The sequence below is a fragment of the Panulirus ornatus genome, chromosome 46 (assembly GCF_036320965.1).
Source record: "Panulirus ornatus isolate Po-2019 chromosome 46, ASM3632096v1, whole genome shotgun sequence".
Classification (NCBI taxonomy): Eukaryota; Metazoa; Arthropoda; class Malacostraca; order Decapoda; family Palinuridae; genus Panulirus; species Panulirus ornatus.
In genome coordinates, this window is record NC_092269.1 from 38,973,707 (window position 1) to 38,993,306 (window position 19,600).

Below are 19,600 nucleotides of genomic sequence, written 5' to 3' on the forward strand. Positions count from 1 at the left end.
GGATTAAAGAAGAGGCCTAATGCAAAAGTAGTTCCAAAAGAAATATGGGGGAGGAGATGTACATCAGGAGAAGGATATGTATCTATTAACAAACAAATGCTGAATCCCATAAAAAGGAACAGGTATGAGAATTGAAAACACATCAAATAAATAATTTCAACTTTTTCTCCATTCCTGTTCTTTCCTTAAATAACACCACCTATCAGTACTGCTATAATCATTTCATCCTTCCTAAAAGAAGTACATCTTTTAAATATCTAATATTAAAAAAGCTAATGTTTGTTCTCCTATTCATCTGCTGATGGTGCGTAAACTGCTGATGGCAAAACAAGATAGTACAATGTAAGTGTTTTTTGCCCCACTATTGTGCCACCAACAAACTGTCAAGTTAGCATAAACTAAGTGTCTTCTTACAACTATAATTAAAAATTATGAACACAAAGGTGTTTGAAAAGTATAAACCACTAAGAAACATCCTACAAAAACAATGAAATACTGCATCAAAAAATGTTACTTGTGTGACCTAGCCCACCTTCTCTCGTAGATTCTCACAGAATGCCATGTCAGGGTCTAAGATGTTCCTAATGAATAAGGATTGCACTTTCTGGCCATCAAACACTGAACGCCGAAACAAGTAGCAACTTGAGATGTATGGTACATTCCACAACCCCCTGAGTTGGAAAAAGAAAAATTATTCAAGCAGACAATTAAATAAAATGCATGGTGTCCCCAATCCCCAGGGGCAAGGGATATCCTATGTGTCAAAGGCAGGATTAGGTGGGGCCAGAAAAACTCACCTACTTCTTTTGTTATTTACAAAAACAGGAAGAGAAGAGGGAGGGAGAATTTCTTGTCAAGGGCTCTGGCTATGGTGTCTGAATCTGAATGGATATAACGAGAATGAGAAGATAGGAGAGACGTGCTATGTTTCAAGAGAGGAACCTGGATCTTCAAGCTATGAATAAAACTAAGCTCAAGGGTAAGGGGGATAAATGGTCTGGGAATACTTGAGGTAAAGCATAGGACTAGTGTGAAGGTAACAGCAAAGGTTGGGGTGGCCCTCATGATGATGGACCAGCTGTGGGACTATGTTAATGGGTATGAGAGAGTGAGTTCAAGTTTTATGTGGGTCATAGTGAAAGTAGACTTCAAGAAGTGGGTGACTATCAGTGCTTATACACCTGGTATCTAGAGGACTGAAAAAGAAAGAATTATTTTTTGGATGAGTGAGTGCTTTGGCAGTTTTAATGTATGGGATCTGAATGCAAGAGTTGGTGATTTGGCAATCAAGAGATGGGGTCCCTAGTATAATGAAAAGGAGGAACATTTTGTTATTTTGTGCTGACAGAGGGCTGGTGCATACACAAGTCTATATAAATAAGTGGAGTTGAAGGTAACTAAGCATTGATGAATTAAGTGTTAATCAAGAAGAATGCAAAGGAAAGGATATGAAAAGTAAACAAGGACAAGCTCAGGAATGAGCAAGACATTCAGAAATATCCACACATTTCATATTTGTGAAAATATTGGAAAGAATCCTTATTTTTGAAAGTGAACTCTAATGTGGGAAGTGACTAGAGGCCTGAGGAAAATCTTGTTATATATCATTCAGATTTTCATTTTGGTAAAACATCTAATGGTGAGTGAGATTTGATATTATACTTTTTATCATACTTAACCACCGTCTCCTGCGTTAGCAAGTGCAAGGAAACAGACAAGGAATGGCCCAACCCACCCACATAAACATGTATATACATAAATGCCCACACACGCACATATACATAAATATACATTTCAAAGTATACATACATATACCTACACAGACATATACATATATACAAATGTACATATCCATACTTGCTGCCTTCATCCATTCCCGTGGCCACCCTATCACACCCGAAATGGCATCTCCCACCTTCCAGTGGGGCAGCGCCAGGAACATACAAGAAAGGCCACATTCATTCACACTGTCTCTAGCTGTCATGAGTAATGCACTGAAACCACAGCTCCCTTTCCATAGATTTTTTTTCATACACATTTGCCATTTCCCCTATTAGTGAAGTAGCGTTAAGAATGAGGACCAAGCCTTAGAGGGAATATACTCACTTGGCCCCCTTCTCTGTTCGTTCTTTTGGAAAATCAAAAATGAGAGGGGAGGATTCTAAGCCCCCCTGCTCCCTCCCCTTTTGGTCGCCTTCTACGACATGCTGGGAATACATGGGAAGTATTCCTTCTCCCCTATCCTAAGGGATGGGAGAGCTGTGGTATCGGTAGTATCGGCAGCCACTGACCAAGGAGGTATATTCATATCACTACCCACCTGGGTGCTGGAAGAATTGGTATTGGCAGCATAAAAAGCCAGCATGTCAGTGGCTGTAAAGTAGCACTCCTCTGTCCCAGGTAGCTGTCTTTTCTTTCTGCTTCACCCACATGTGGAGTGCTAGCATTCTGTCCATAAACATTCAATCTATCCTTGTCACATATAATACTTGACAACACTTAAATAACTCATTCTTCACAAATATAGATTTTCCTTTGGTGATCACTATAAGCTAGCCCTGCCTTTTGGCAAAATTGTAGATGCAATGGATAGTATCATCATTAACAGGCAGGAGTATCAGAAAGGATGTATCAGGTAGGTACATTAGGTGGGAGCATTAGGTAGAAGTAGAAGGTTTGAACATTAAGCAGGAACATGAGGTAGAAATAGTCATTAGGATCATTGGGTAGGAGCCTGGAAACACTGTATTAGCATTGCCTTCTGCCAGTGCCCTATTAAGGTTGAGGCACTAAAGGCAAAGAAGTACCACAGGTGTTCATCAGTTATGGAGAACCTTTCCCAGTGGCTACCCCCTTGAAAGAGTTTCTAGAGGGAATGGGAAGAAGAGACATAGACAGATAGAGAGAATAGTAAAAATCTGAAATCATTCTACAAAGATAATACCTTCTGTTGTTCTGCACAATTTCCATGTAGTCCATAGAACGAGCATAGAAACCATCATGGGTGATAGCACCCCAGAAGTTACTCCATGCCTTGTATGGTCGAATCATCATTGGTGCTACAACATTCCTGTGGAACAGGAAGAAACAGTTAAAGTATCATTCCTACGCCTTAGCAAAAGATTTAACCTGTTGCTATCAACATGACCATTGTTGTTTAGTCAGTTTATGGACAGAATGGTGAGAGAGGTAAATGCATGGGTCTCAAAGCAATGGGCAAGTTGACAGCATATGGGAGAGATATCAACTTATACAATAGGCAGATAACATAGCTCAAGTTGCAGACTTAAGAGTGAAACTCCAGCAGCTTGTGACAGAGTCTGGGTGACTGTGTGAAAGAAGAAAGCAACAGGAAGGTGAAACAAGATGGTTTGAGAGTAAAGCTAAAAGGGGAGAAACTTGAGGAAGTGGAGTACTTCAGATACCTGGGAACAGACACAGCAGCAGATGGAACGCTGGAGGCTGAAGTGAGTATTAGCTTGGGAGAAGGGACTATGGGGGAAGGCGATAGCAGTGTCTGTTAGGGCAAAGGTGGGTATGTCTAAAGGTACAATTGTCCCAACAGTGTTGCAAGGACATGAGTCTTGAGCCCTGAGAGCAAAATAACAAAAGATAGTGGATCAAGTGCAACTGAAATGCCGGCAGGCAATATGTGATGTGCAACAGGTTATTCACATAAGGAATAAAAGAGGATAGTAGTGCAGTACGAATGAGAGAGATGGCAAGAGTGTGCTGAAATGGTCTGGACATACAAAGAAAAATAATGAGACTAGCAATGATGATATAAGTGTCAAAAATGGAAGAAGCAAGTGGAAGGAAGAGAGTGAGAAGGAGGTTAAAGGATGGAAAGAAAGAGGCTTCAAATCACCAGGGCCTAAACATTTAGGAAAGTGAAAGGCACCAATGATGGAGTGGCAGACATAGGGTGTTTTGGTCGGGGTGGTGTGAGAAGTGAGAGGGTCTAGGATAATATATTGGTTAAAAGAGAAGAGGTAATAAAAGCTTTGTGGAAGATGAAATCCGGCAAGGCGGTAGGTTTGGATGGTATTGCCGTGGAATTTATCAAAAAAGGGGGTGACTGTGTCGTTGATTGGTTGGTAAGGATATTCAATTTATGTATGGACCATGGTGAAGTGCCTGAGGATTGGTGGAATACACGCAAAGGGGATAAAGGTGAGTGTTCAAATCAAAGAGGCATAAGTTGGTTGAGTATTCCTGGAAAATTATATAAGAGGGCATTGACTGAGAGGGTGAAGGTATGTAAGGAGCATCAGAATGAGGAAGGGCAATGCGGTTTCAGAAGTGGTAGAGGATGTGTGGATCAGGGGTTTGCTCTGAAGAATGAGTAAGAGAAATACTTAGAAAAACAGATGGATTTGTATGTAGCATTTATGGATCTGGAGAAGGCATATGATAGGGTTGATAGAGATACTTTGGGGAAGGTCTTAAGAGCATATGGTGTGGGGGGGAAGTTCCAAGAAGCAGTGAAAAGTTTTTACCAAGGATGTAAGGCATGTGTACGAGAAGAAAGATAGGAGAGTGATTGTTTGCCAGAGAATATCAGTCTGTGCGGCGGGGGTATGTGATGTCCCCATGGCTCTTTAATTTGTTTACAGAATGCCAGAATTTTGGAGAGAGGGGCAAGTATGCAGTCTGCTGGGATGAGAGGGCCTGGGAAGTGAGTTAGTTGTTGTTCATCGATGATAAAGCTCTAGTGGCTGATTCGAGTGAGAAACTGCAGAAGTTGGTGACAGAGTTTGGAAAAGTGTGTGAAAGGAGAAAGTTGAGAGTAAATGTGAATAAGAGCAAGGTTATTAGGTCAGTAGGGTTGAGGGACAAGTTAATTGGGTTGGAGGAAGTGAAGTGTTTTAGATATCTGGGAGTTGACTTAGCAGGAAATGGAACCATGGAGGTAGAAGTGAGTCACAGGGTGGGGGAGGGGGTGAAGGTTCTGGGAGCAACGAAGACTGTGTGAAAAGAGAGAATGTTATCACGGAGAGCAGAAATGGGTATGTTTGAAGGAATAGTAGTTCCAACAATGTTATATAGTTGCGAGACATGGGTTACAGATAGAGTTGTACGGAGGGGGGTGGATGTGTTGGAAATGAAAGTTTGAGGCCAATATGTGGTGTGAGGTAGTTTTATCAAGCAAGTAATGAAAGGGTAAGAGGGATGTGATGAAATAAAAAGAGTGCGGTTAAGAAAGCAGAATAGGGTGTGTTGAAATGGTTTGGGCATATGGAGAGAATGAATGAGGAAAGAATGTCGAAGAGGATATATGAGTCAGAGGTGGAGGGTACAAGGAGTACTGGGACACCAAACTGGAGATGGAGGATGGAGCAAAAAAGATTTTCAGAGATTGGGGCCTGAACATACAGGAGTGTGAGAGACGTGCAAGGAATAGAGTGAATTGGAACGATGTGGTATACTGAGGTCAATGTGTTGTTAATGGACTGAACCAGGGGATGTGAAACATCTGGGGTAAACCGTGGAAAGGTGTGTGGGGCCTGGATGTGGATAGGAAGCTGTGGTTTCGGTGCATTACTCATGACAGCTAGAGACTGAGTGTGAACAAATGTGGCCTTTTTTATGTATATATATATATATATATATATATATATACATATATATATTTGTGTATATGAGTGGATGGGTCATTCTTCGTCTGTTTCCTGGCACTACCTCGCTGATGTGGGAAACAGTGATTAATTATAATATAAATATATAATATATTCTTCCTCTTTTTTTGTGTACTTACCTGTTCTGCTCAATTAGCAGCTTCAGTGTATAAGGGTTGTCTATGTGGGCGACAGAATCCACAGAAAAGAGGTATTGGCAGTCCTGCTCCACACAGTAGTCACTGCAAAAATGAGGAAAAGTACTATGATATTGAGTAGTGGTGAGGGATATAATGACCAAGTGCTTATCTAGATGAAATCTTTGATAAAACTGTACTTCCAATGATACAGTCTCGCTAACAGTGACTTTACATTCGGATGTAACCTCAAGTAGGAGAAATCCAGTAACGCTAATACAGCCATCAACATATATAGCCACTTAGCAACCTCATTTATCCATGGACTCAGAATGAACAACACATTAAACACACTTACACCAGTTATTTACATCAGGTAAACCACCCTCCTAAGAAACGTGAAAATGTATTTTGTTAATCTACGGTAGGGACACCACCCATCTGTCATCCAACATAACACCTCAAAATTCAAAAACATATAGTATCCACCACATCCCAAGATCAACCCATACATCACAACAATCCTTGTCACTACATACCTATCAGTTAACTAACAAAGACAATACATAACCATAACTTCCACAAAAAGTAGCTGTTAGAGCACATGACTAGTCTCTGACACCTAAGGGATAGTGGCTCCACATTCACATGAAGTCAGAGCCACAATAACAATTCAGAAGATATAAACCCAAGATTAGTGAGGAAAACCTGTCTCACCTTTGAGTTTACCAGTAATAAGCATTTCAAAATGTATTAAATCCTGATGTTATCCATCAATCAATAAAATTAAGTATTAAAACATACATATGTTTACTCACAGGGCAGCTTTGCGGGCATGCCATTCTTTGATGTTGTCACTGTGTTTGAGGAGCTTCACTGAGGCAAAGTCTTCCCCAATTTCCTCCACCCATTCGTTTATCATCTTCTCATGGTACTCTGCCTGTAAAGGTACCAAGCAATTAGCAGAGGAATGGAAAGACATACACTAAGTACTAAAAAGGATATCAATCTAAAATAAAATGATGGTAAGTTTGGTAAATAGATATAAAATTGAAGTAATAAAAGAGGAATTAATTAGGCAAGGTGGCTGGAAAGAAAGAAAGATGTTCAAACCAATTATACAAAATTTTCACCTGTATAGGCAAAAGGCAAAATAAATCCCATAAAAACAAGAAAATCATGCTATCTAGCAAAGTGGTTATCACCCAAGCTGCCAAGGGCAAGGGAAGGGTTGGCATATGGCCCCTTAGGCCACCAAGGGACAGAGGCTCAGAGGTGCAAATGACAAGAAATTACAAATTATAATCTCTACAAAATACATTTCTATTACTTATATTTTCTGTAATTTGATCAATTACTTCATCCATATTTCGTCGAGCACAGTATTAAAAGTGAAGCTTTGGAGAGAAGTAGATTAACCAAAAGCAGTATTCTTTTAATATCAATTGTTATGAACAATGATGCTATTCAAAATTAAACAAAAAGTACATTACAAAAGAGACAAACCATTTCTAAGGACACATTCCCTCAAAAACAGGAGCACATTCATCTATTTATACATCACTACCTAACTATTTCCTGTCAATGCAAGTCCTTCAAAGCATAAAAAATCTAACAAGACAGTTAAAAGCATAAAACTGTAGTATAATAATTCCAAACCTCTGCTATATAATATTAGATATGAAACACTTCTTAAGCATATGTAACAGATGTAAATTTCTAAAACCTCATAAAATATCTTACTGCATTATGAATGAAAAGATCCATCCTAGAGGGTGGGTATTCCATGTCATCGATCTTCTCCAAGAACTCCTCCATGAAAGGGGTGGCTTTCTCTACGAAGATGGCCAGTGTTACCTTAGGCAACTCCTCCTCTACCTTTTCCTCGATGTCAATCATATTCTCCCAGCATGACCTGTAAGACAGGGAATTGATGATAGGAACAAGGCAAATGAAAAAACTCTTACTAACTTATTATGGTCCAAACTTTCATCTTTATTTGTAACAAAGTTACCAACAGCAATGTAAAATTAAACTGACTCAGTTTTTCATAAGTTTGATCATAGACAAGTACCACAAGGAAGAACAGTCTTAATGAATCAAAGATTCAAAAGGCATCTTCTGGGTTTCTTATCGCATGATTGTTTAAACTATCTAAAATGACCATTAAAACATATGTATCAATCTTCACTGACTGGACTTTCCCATTAAGATTACTTTACATTAATCTATCCTCAACATTCTTCAAATGAGTATGTAGGATGCTAGTATGCATAGGCCATCAGTTCCCTATTTCACTTGTGTCAATCTTTGGTATGAATTGAACAACACTTCCCTATTTCATTTATAGCAAACTTCATGGTTCACGGAACAAGTACAAATCCAACCAAGTACAGGAGAATAAAATTCCACCCTCCAGGCTTTATGAGACTGATGGATGAGAAAATACTTTGTGAGGGGTAAAATACACCTTAATGTACCTGCATCCATCCTCAGGGTTCCAGGAACGAGCTAGGTAAGATCCCAGTGTGTGCAGAACAAGATTGGTATGGTTATTTCCCCGCACAACCACAGGAACAGTGTTGTATAGTGTGTTTTGGAGGTAGGCCTCCTTTCCTGCAAACCGTAGCTCCACATCACCTGACCCAAGCAAGCATCATAGTTAGTTGGATAAATGTTTACAAATATAGAAAGTACTGGGAAATAGTGTTCACCTTGTTATAACATTTGTAGCACCTTACTGCATACTAATGAAAATATGATTGAAATCCTATAATTTATGTCTCTAATAAATATATACATGCATGACTTTTGTTCTTGTATCCATCCATCTATTAACTATATTCCTATTCACAAGAGGCATTTCAAGTGCACTAAGAAACAAAGTTTTCACTGCAATTAGTTCTGAGAACTGGGTTCCCCAACCTAAAGACATCTGAGGCCTTTGCAGTAGGAATTACATAATACAATAACAGAATCTGTTTCCAGTATTTCCATCTTGAGCATACAAAGAAATTCTCCAACAGAAGGGAAACTTTAAACATTTGGAACCATATCAAAAACATGGTCAAATAAATGGACCTTAAATATGAACAATCAAGACCTTTGATACAAACTATCAAAAAAATTTAAACTTGTTAATCACTATATCCAAAATCTTATGATGGATTAACTACACAAGAAAAATAGAAAGCCTCACACAAACCTGTGGCTCCATTTAGGTTTTGGAAAAGTTTGGAGAGGTGGTCAATTTTGAGCTTGTACTTATGTCTGGTGGAATCTTTCACATATACATGAGTCATCAGCAGCTGTAAGGACACTTCTTCTAAGGATTCAGACAACATCTTGTGGACAGTACTAGCAAGCCCAACGAAACCTGTTATAAAATTTCAATATCAACGCACACCCTAGTAATCTGTTTTGAACACGCTTAATTCACTGTAGCTAAAATCTAAGTGAGTTCTTTTTAGCATGGGGATTTCCAAAGGGCAAATACCGTAATCTCAAGAGCATACTACTTATCATAGATATGTAATACTTGTGCATTATTGTATCTCCTTGATAAGAACACTGAGCAAAAAACATCTCTCATCTTCTTACAAAGTAGTAAACAGGTTCTACAACATTAGAATGTTTTCCTTTCATCCTGCTATCCTTATAAAAATTTCATGGGTTTTTGTGTTAAACATTATCTATCAAGTTTCAGGACGTTTAGAAAGAGCTGCTCATGTCACACCCTCTTACACAATACTTTATATATCATGAATATCTATAGTGTTCGAATACAGAACTATTTTCAAATAATACAATGATAATCTGAAATTCTTGGGTAAGATGTATAGCTCAGAGGATGCCAATTCTTGCTCCTCTACAGTATACTGTTTTCAAAAAACTAATACCATGACATCATATCATTAAGGGCATGTCTCAATTTTGATAATGGATCAATTGGTTGTATCTGTAATGTTTTCATCATAAGCCACTGATATTATTCACCAGTGCTGAAAGAGTATGATAAATTCTGTATTGCTGATCTAATACATGGAAAAATCATCTGCTGTTTAGAAGAAAACGCAACCACAGATGAGTCTGTTAATCAATATAGCTTCTAATAATCATGCTACAACATGCATCAACTTGCAATGTCAATGAGAGGCTGGTGCATGTTGAAGTGTGTAAAACAAAAATTTTCAGAAGGCGTTCAAAGTTACCCTCTTGCTTAATCAAGACATATCTAACTTACTACCCTAAGATGTGACTGTAAAGCCCTCTGGCCACCAGCCATCCATTCCTGAGATAGTACCACAAGAATCCATTAGACATCTGCGGATTATCTGCATTAAAAGGCCCACAACATACAAAATAACAGCTCCATGTGAACCTTTGAGTTAATGTCAGACCAAACCTTATAACGCCAACAGAGTAGTTCCCATGACAATCCTAAACCAGTGTCCATTACAATTATAGTTCAGTCCTTAAAACAATTCCAGACAAGCCTTTAATGCAACATTAAACCAGCTCATACAACAACTAAATCACTCTTAACTCTAAGACAATCCTAGGTTGTCCCTAAGACACTTCCAGACTAGTTTCTATGACAATACCAATCAATCTCCTACGACACTCATGACCAGTCGATGAGAGGACTAGCCCCTATGAGGGCCTATGGTTAGTCTCTATTATATCCCTTGATCACCCAGCGAAACAGTCGACCAAGAGCTTAGAAAGCTTTAGGACACTCAAAGAAAGCCCTAAACCACCAATCACCTCTGTAAGTCCTGGGCACCTTACAGAGAAGCACAGACTTACTCTAAGTCATCTCCATAACTGCACCAGACCAAACTCAAGAACAGCTTCAGGCTAGCACCTGTAACAGTCCCCACACCAACTCCCACGATAATCCTAGATTAACCCCTATTAAAGTCTCAATCTGACTCCATGACAATTACAAACAAGTTTCTGAAGCATGCCTAAATTAGCCAAGCATATAGTTCATTATTTGCACCGAAGACAGTCTCAAACCAAATCCTACAAAAGATACAAAACTGTTCCTACAGCAGCTGTGGATTATCCAATGAGACAGACCCAGACCAGCCCTACAACAGATCTAGACGACCCCATAAAATTTCGTACAGACCACCATCTACAACAGTTTAAAAAAGCTTCACATCAACCTATAAGACAACTTATACTACTACTGAAAACAGCCCCAAACCAATCCTTTAGACATATTCCGGCCATTCTATTAGGCAGCCCATGCCAGCACTTAAGACCAATCCAGACAAGCCCCAAATGACATCACTGGACCAGCTTTGCAGATATAGACCACTGCTTACAACATTCCAAGTCATTCCCTAAAGAAGAAGCAGACTAGCATTCAGACAGTTTCAGACCCACTGTTACAAGGGTCCCAAGGAAGCTCCTTAAAAGCTCCATGCCATTCCCTGAGACAACTGCAGACTATCCCAAAAATCATCCTCAAAGTATCCTCTACGCCAGCCAAAACCAGCTTCAATGTAAACCATGAGCTACTCCCAAGATATCCCTTCTGATATTTCCAGACCACAAGACCAGCTCCTTTAACATTCCCAAACAAGCCCCTCCAACATACAGAGAACATCCCCAGACAAACCCCTACAACATTCCCAGACTGGCCCCCTAAGATATGCCCAGACCAGCTCCAGAACCACTTCCTGCTGCTGCTCCTGTGGTGCTTCAGGTCAAGGGGGGGGGGAGACCTCTCTCACACAGAGTGAGAATTTCACTCCATTACACCACATGGCTTCCTACTCTTTAATGAGCCGGTGAAGTCATCATAATAATAGACATCAATTTTACAGTCTTCATTAAAATAATGTGTATCAATCATAAAGTCTTCATTATAATAATATAAATCAATTCTTAAGTCTTCATGAATGATATATTAATTCAAAAGTTTTCATTCGTAATCTGAATTAGAAAAAAGCAGCATTAATTACCATCTCTTATGATACATTACATTACTTACAAAATGAAATCATGGGGAAGAATACATTCTCAATGATGGCATGGGTACTAACAACATTAGTGATGGCAATGGCAAAAGCAATGGCAACAATAGTGACAATGACAGCAATGATGGCAATGATAGCAATGGCAGAGACATTACGGTAGTAGTGGCAACAATAACAATTATGGTAACACTAAGGATAATGAAAACAGTAAGGAGAATAACATTTAAAATGACAAAAATGGAAATGATGGGGATGAATATAAAACCAAGAGAAAGCAACAATACCAAGTTACAACAATGAAGTATGAGGACAAAGGCAGTGACAGCAAAAACAGCAGAAGAAATGAAAACAATGTGGCCATTCAAAAAGATGGTGCTGATAATGAAGGAGGTAACAGATTGATCAGGAACACCAACTGTGACAAATGAATGGATCTACATGATGCCAAAACCAGCATTTGTTACATACGGTCAAATCCCATTTCTGTGTTGCACTATGATTCTCAGTCTACTGGGCAGGATTTCAAACAATAAATCTTATTTTGCATTCTCTGCTTGCTCTAAGCTTACACACAAGCATAAACTCTAATCAGAAGACTATAACAAATGAATAAGTTATTGTTTGGTCCAGATGGTGCACGAATCCATGTAGGACAACAATGCCAGACAACCAGTGAAGCCATAGTAATGTCTACACCAGGACTCCACTGTTCTTGACACATCCACACCCTCATACACTCTGCTACACCTTGTTCCTGGTACACCATAGTAACCATTTGTACCCTCCAGTGCCTAAAAATAATATAAGACTTGTAACACTAATGCTTGTCTAACCTTTGTAATCATAATACTGCCCTCATAAGTAAATGCTTATGATTACTTATATATCTTAAATGGCACACCTTCATACTTACAACTATACCATGAATTTCAACCCATGCCTTCAAATGCCTAAAACAACTTCTGAAAACAAACTACCATATCATCTAATGACTTAGAACAATCTTAAATAAAACCATCATCTCACCTTCACCACAACTTTGTCACTGTACTTGACACCATAAGGTCTAACATTCACACACTGTGCCCTCCATCAAAGTAGCATAAAATACTTACCAATCAAACTCTCCGGGATTATCCTTTACCTCATCATGTAAAATCAATAACTGTAGTTGAACATCCAAGGTTACTGACACAGCTTCACCCATGTAATGCCTTAAGTACGAGTGCACGACTCTTGTATAAAGGTAAAAACCTAAGGAAAGATGGCATGGCCTTTGTTCTAACCCATATGGGTCAGCTCAAAGACCAGGCTCAGAGGATTAAAATGTAAACATACACATTCTAACTTAAATAGGATGAAACCCAACTATTGTGTCACTGTAATGAGTCAAAACTACAAGCAAACTTGAAAGACAGTGTTTGGTCAAGTATCAATTACTGTGGACTTGCTCACCTCCAGAGTTGAGGAATCTCTTGCCCCGGGCAACCCTTGGGTAGCTTGACTCCAGGGTGCGATCTGGCCAACAGAACCCATCAGCTGAAACGAGGATTCCTGCCAAGGACTTCTCAAATTCCTCCACCACACGCACAGGGCTAGCAGAGAACATGGCATCTACACTGTAAAGATAAAGGAAGAGGAGTGAGAGCAAGGCTTCAAGGAGAGAAAAAGTGAGAACAAGGCATTTAGGATGGGGGAAAAAGGCAATAAGATATAGAATATGGGAGAAGATTCACTTTAGTAATCAATGTACAGTACCCTTACTTGAATCTAACTCCTGATTTCTGTTTGTCTGTCCTATCAATGTACAATTCAAAATACAACATAGGGCACCCTCACCTCTTTATAAATCATCCACAATACAACACAGGATGCTCTTACCTCTCCGTGTAAAGGATAAGCTTATCCTCACCCTTGCTGAGGGCCTTGACCTCATCCTTCAACAACTGCAGAAGTTGCTTGTCACTCAGGTTCTCTTCACCTTCAGCCAGGGTCTACCAGAGAGGAAAAACATGGTGCAGAAAGCTTTGCTGGAAAATCAAGCAATCATGTCTTGTATGTGCAAAGTATTTTGGCACAAAAATATGCAGCTCTTCGACATTACTATCAAAAGATAATATAAGGAGCCAACTTCTAAGTATTACTAGACACAAGATAACAGATCAATTTCTTAATTGTCATTGCAAAATAGTGAGGATTCAGTGAATTTACTGAATCCTACAGGAGTATTTTAACTATTGTTAAATGCTAGCAATAAAAGAAGGTATATCATTTCCATCAGTGATTACCATAATCTAAAAATTTACAAAATCCTCATCAGAAGGAAGGCTTTGACTTAACATCAGACTAAAACATTCTTACCTCAAGAGACTGCACCTGCATTCACCCTAATACTAGAGCCAAAATAACATGGTTCCATGACCTTATAAACTAAAACATCATTAAGATTAATGGAAGGCAAATTCTACCTGTGACATATAAACATGTACCTTATGTGATATGAATTTTCATCTATTCTGATAATTTATAAAAATGGAATATGTTTTGTAAAGTATAAACAAAATAATGATTTATGATAAAAACAGAATATCAGCAAAACTGTAAAAAGGCACAAAGATATCTGATTTACCTTGACCTTGTAGCCATAGACCTTGGCTGATCTGAGGAACCTTGTGTGACTGTCAGACCCTGGTCGCCACACCGTAAGCACCACCATGTCTGTTGGGGAGGTCATATCAGTTCATTCTACACATTAGGAACATGAAATCAGGAATATCTATCTGAAGGTATACATGGTCATGAGAGGTCAAAACATGTGATGCACCTGGGTCATAAAGGGCTACAACATAACAAAGGGCAGAGGGGCAAGATACAAGGGAGTTAAGATGCATCATAACTAAACCATAATCGCATCAAAATTTTAGCATAACTAACACGTCATAGGTGAACCATTGCTGCTACTTAACCAAACCATACCCGTATCATAATTGCATCATGAATATACCATAACTGCGTCATACATACATGAACCACAAACGCATCATAACCAAACCATACTTGCATCATAACTGACCCATAACCACATTATAAAGGTACCACAACCACATATAACCATACCATAAAAAACCTTAACAGCATCATTACTGAACCATAACTGCATTATAAGCAAATTACAACCATATAATAACCAAATCGAAACTGTAACATAAATGAACTATCCACATCAAAAGCAAACCATAACTGCATCAAAGAAAAACCATAACAATCATAACTATAACAAAACCAAATGTAGCGGCATTATAACCGAACCATATGGTGCATCACAATCATGTCATAACTGTTCGTCCACAGTTGCACTATCCATTTTTCCCACTGCAGGTGCCCACTGCCACGGACAACAGTTACCTTGGCCATGGTGGGTGTCCACACCTGACCCCAGGGCTGCATCCAGATGACCTCTAGGCTGCGTCTCCACCTACCCTAGGGCTGCATCAAGACTTACACCCTGGGTGTTTCTGGATGCTAGTCATAGGTTCAACATTGGCAGGAGGGAGAGGGAGCGACTGGGTCTAAGTTGCCTAGGAGCAACTATTAGCTATGGTGAAATTTTGCCAAAGGGCAGGGCTCATGCATATTGCTCACCACAGAAAAATCTAGAGTTAAGATTACTGAGTCCCTTGACATACACGTCATCGAATGCTAAGTGTTGTCTGTACATTGAGACAGCATGTGTTTATGGACTGAAAGCCGGCATCCCATGTGTTATGCGAGGTTGAAAGAAAGCACAACCACCTGGGCCATGGAGGAGAACTTGACATCTAACTACCATCACTAGGAAGAGAGAGAGAGAGAGAGAGAGAGAGAGAGAGAGAGAGAGAGAGAGAGAGAGAGAGAGAGAGAGAGAGAGAGAGAGAGAGTTTGCTTAAGAATCCAGTGGGTTCCACCACTGCCGGACAATCATTCACCTCTACCCCTTATCCAAAAATGCACTAGCCTAAAACAGTGATACACTAGATGCTAATCTAACTACCGTTCACCAACACTAATTTCTTGGGAGTTTCATTCTCCGAGGATCTAATGAATCATCCCAGGACCTCCTTCGAAGAGCGGATCCTAGTCATACCTGGATCTCTTTCTAAAGGTTCTTGCAGTCCAAGGCTGCAGGGTTATGAGGACTCCTTTGGACTGAGAAATTTCTTGACGAGACAGTGCTCCCAATGATACAGCCTCTCCAAAGATGACTATTTCTTAACTCACAGTTTACCCTCTTGCATTAGGAGTCCCGTAACACCTGAGTTATATCTAGCAAGTACATACATGACAAATCCAATCACACAGGGGAAGTCAAACAAGTTCCCTGGGGAGGGTCAGTACATGAGATTCCTCACTGAGTACCTTGGCTTATGAGGCATGAATACCAGGAGGTACAAGGAGGAGGACATCCTCCAAATAGGTAACCCACAGGTACAAGAGAATCTAACAAAGTTTCAGATACTGTATTTCATACGATACAGCATACAATCTTGATGTCACCACACGTATCTGATTTTATTATTTCAGTCTACATCATCCACCATCTCAGGAGTACTACTGTTCCTACAAATGGTCAGTGTAATGAAAAAAAAAATTCCATCCATGACTCAATTAATAACCAAATTCACATTCATCTATGCTCAAACCAGCAACTTAGTGATAATCATATATCCAGGAATAAGAAAATTATCAGCCTTTTCAAGTAAGTACTTTCACCTCTTCAGCACAACGGAACGGCCCTTGAGCACGACGGTACGACCTTTAGACTTTACGAAACTGTCCTTGAATATGCCTTGGTGACCTTCGATCTGGCCTACATAGACCAGGTAACTGACCAGACTTTCATCCTTAATAATGCTCTTACCGTCGGGTCAATAGTGGCACTGTCGCGCCCAAGGGCCATACCGTCGAGCCCAGGGGTCGTATCATCGTACTCAACGGGTTAAACAAGACCTATCGACTGTAGTCACACTGAGGGAAAGTGCATCCCTTATCTGGCACCTAGTGCAAGTCTATCCTGCCGAAACTCCCTCCTAACTCAAGGGCTTCAGCCGGATATAGTCTTAGAATCCCATTAGCTCATCTCAGTTCTTCTGGTACAGCGCCTGGATCTGGATGTTCGAGGTAACGCCACTGAATCAGTGCTTCAAGCCCACTCAGGGTCTCGAGACCCTTGTCTGAACCAGTGCTTCACACCCACTCAACGTGCCAAGATCCTTCTATGAACCAGTGTTTCAAACCCGCTTAAAGACATTTCCCATGCATATTCATGTAGCTTGCTTCCTGCAACATTACAGTTATATCCAGGCCTTCTTTTTCTGTATCTCATCCTCATTAACTCTGTATCCTCAAAGGGTAAAGTTCATAACGTAACTGTTCAACTCGGGAGCCTCTTTAAGTACCTTTTTATGAAGTATTCCTGGTTATCTAATTTTCCCCACGACCTCAGTTAACATCTGTGGACCTGGTCCTTCCAGCAAGTCATTTACACGGATCAAGAACAGCAGCGGCCCTAATACTGAGGACTCTGTAGTAGGCCAGTGTTATTGCAACCCACTTCAAAGCATCTCTGGTGCATGTGCACATCTTCCGTTCCATTTGTGTGTGTGTGTGTGTGTGTGTGTTATAATAGTTTGACTTCCAGTGGGCAGGTGGAGGCCTGGGATAAGTGGCGGGACGGTGTTCCGGAATCACCCAGGGGCGAGTGGGAGGTAAGGTAGGTAGGTAGACAGGTAGGTGGCAGGTCAGGAGGCAAGGCTTTGGTCACGCTACCCCGCTGACCTACATCCTGCACACAGCCACCGCCTCAGGCTCGGCCGGGATCATACTTACCAGCTCTTGCTGGAGGGCGATTAGTTTGTACTAATATTACAGAAGCGAAGCGACACTTCAACCCAGAGCTTACAAAACAATTTTCGAACTGCATTTCAATGATAAAAGACAACTCTCGGTAAAGGAAATGAACAAGAAAGTAGCAGTTGGTAACTCAGCACATTATCAGCTATTTGATCTCTGCTTTACCCTACCAGAAACCATGTTTCTATTATCTCGTACATGCAGCACGAAAAACTGTCATTTTCATTTTCTCTCTGGTATCTATCACCATATTTCTGTATCTACGTTAATAGAGACTCTGGGACGTGATCAATCTCCTCCTTTAGCGAGGGCTGGTAACTCTTCCAGACCAAAAATGGATGTTGTGTTGCGAGTATTCCTCAAGATGTGTCTGTACCTCAACCTTCCTCAAGCGATTATCAGCAGCTCACACAAACAAGTCAATTTGAAAATACAGTACCTCTAATTCAGTAACTGTTTTTCCATATTTTAAAAGAACTGGAAGAACCTTGAGGACTGGATTAGAGCGGCAGACGCTCCTCAAGCCCCACATTCCTTCCGTCTGTTGAGGTTTCGATACATCAGGAAATAACATGGCTCCGCGGGCACTACCTCGCCCTCATTCCCAGGGGTCATCGTGTCTTCCCGTCTCATCAACTCGTCTGAATGATCCCAGCCCTGCGGTATCGCTCAGTTTCCTGCACTGCCATCTTGTGAAGATGCTATTCAGGTACGTTTATGTAACTATCCATCTTTACGTACATACTAACATTTACGTCTTCGACTCTGAGGTTATCAACCTCAAGTAGACACCCATCTTCGCTGTTCTGCCCTACTCTACATCATACCTAGCCTCCTTACATCCGTCTTCTGTCCCCCCTTCACCTATCCCCCGCCACTCCCCATAGGCTGGCAACAACGAAAGGCAGTGACGTCACGAGTAACGGATCCCTGTAGTTGTGGTCGTCGGCGCGGGCGGCGGGAAAGCTGAACGAACCGGACTCCTAAGACGTATTTGACAGTCATGTGTTTTCACATCCACTTAATGCTGTTGGATCAAACCTACTTTTCTGTTTGACGTACAGTTATGCTTAAGAAATATACACACGGACGTATTTATCTAACCCTCAAACCTCAACGAAATATTCGGAACACAGTATTTATTGGCTACAATAAAATTACATTTTATACATATATTTCACCGTTAATGCATTTCTCGCGTTTGAGCAAAGGCAGAGAAGCAGAACAACGACCGAGGCAATTTTTCCCCGGGTCATAAACATACACGTAACATTTTACTGACAAAAAAGATTATAAGTTCTACAAGTGTGAGTACATCTGTGAGCGACGAGGGTTGTTGACCAGGAAATGCATGTGTCGCGCCCCCTCATTCTATTTTCACAATACAGTAGCGAGAGAACAGAGGTGGCTTTATACACAGTCATCTTTTTCTTATTATCTTTTTTTACCCGACACTGACAAATGTGTGTATCTGGAATCTACGTACCTAAATATTCATATGCACTAGACTGCACCACCCATCATCGCCATAGTCACCTTTCAACCACCCGTGAGATCCCTCGTCCTTGGGTTGCAGTTCGACACCACATCAAAATCACTGGAGCTTTCACGGACTGGTACAAGAATATTCTCATCTAAACCAGGGTGAAAGTTATCAATGATTAGCACACTACATAATATCACAACCTTTTTCCCCGTATCAAAAGTATTTCATTGTTGGTTTTCTATACCCCCATCCTAGTTTATTATTATTATCATTATCATTATCAATACTACTACTACTTTTGGTCTGCTTGTAACCTTAGAAACTGTTACCTTAACAAAGTTTATCTTTATTATCAAAATTATTTCTTATACCTTCTAGCTACGTCCTATCAATATTTTTGGAAAATGAAAACACGTCCACTTTGAGATTTAATCTGGCGTCTTCAGTCCCTTCTTCAAGTACATTATGCCTTTTCAC

The 19,600-nt window shown here is 40.2% G+C and overlaps 1 protein-coding gene across 5 annotated transcripts in view; it reads right to left on the minus strand.

Moving 5' to 3' along the window:
* Positions 1-19,600, minus strand: part of LOC139763253 (multifunctional procollagen lysine hydroxylase and glycosyltransferase LH3-like) — an 86,254-nt gene that overhangs the window by 12,980 nt on the left and 53,674 nt on the right. For all 5 annotated transcript variants that reach the window (XM_071689181.1, XM_071689178.1, XM_071689179.1 and 2 more), the window contains 10 exons: positions 14,378-14,466; positions 13,630-13,742; positions 13,204-13,367; positions 8,961-9,131; positions 8,236-8,395; positions 7,499-7,670; positions 6,574-6,695; positions 5,759-5,860; positions 2,945-3,070; positions 533-671 (listed from right to left, as the gene is read on the minus strand). In XM_071689181.1, the coding sequence (XP_071545282.1) occupies positions 533-671; positions 2,945-3,070; positions 5,759-5,860; positions 6,574-6,695; positions 7,499-7,670; positions 8,236-8,395; positions 8,961-9,131; positions 13,204-13,367; positions 13,630-13,742; positions 14,378-14,466 (1,358 nt within the window). The remainder of the gene's footprint in view (positions 1-532; positions 672-2,944; positions 3,071-5,758; positions 5,861-6,573; positions 6,696-7,498; positions 7,671-8,235; positions 8,396-8,960; positions 9,132-13,203; positions 13,368-13,629; positions 13,743-14,377; positions 14,467-19,600) is intronic.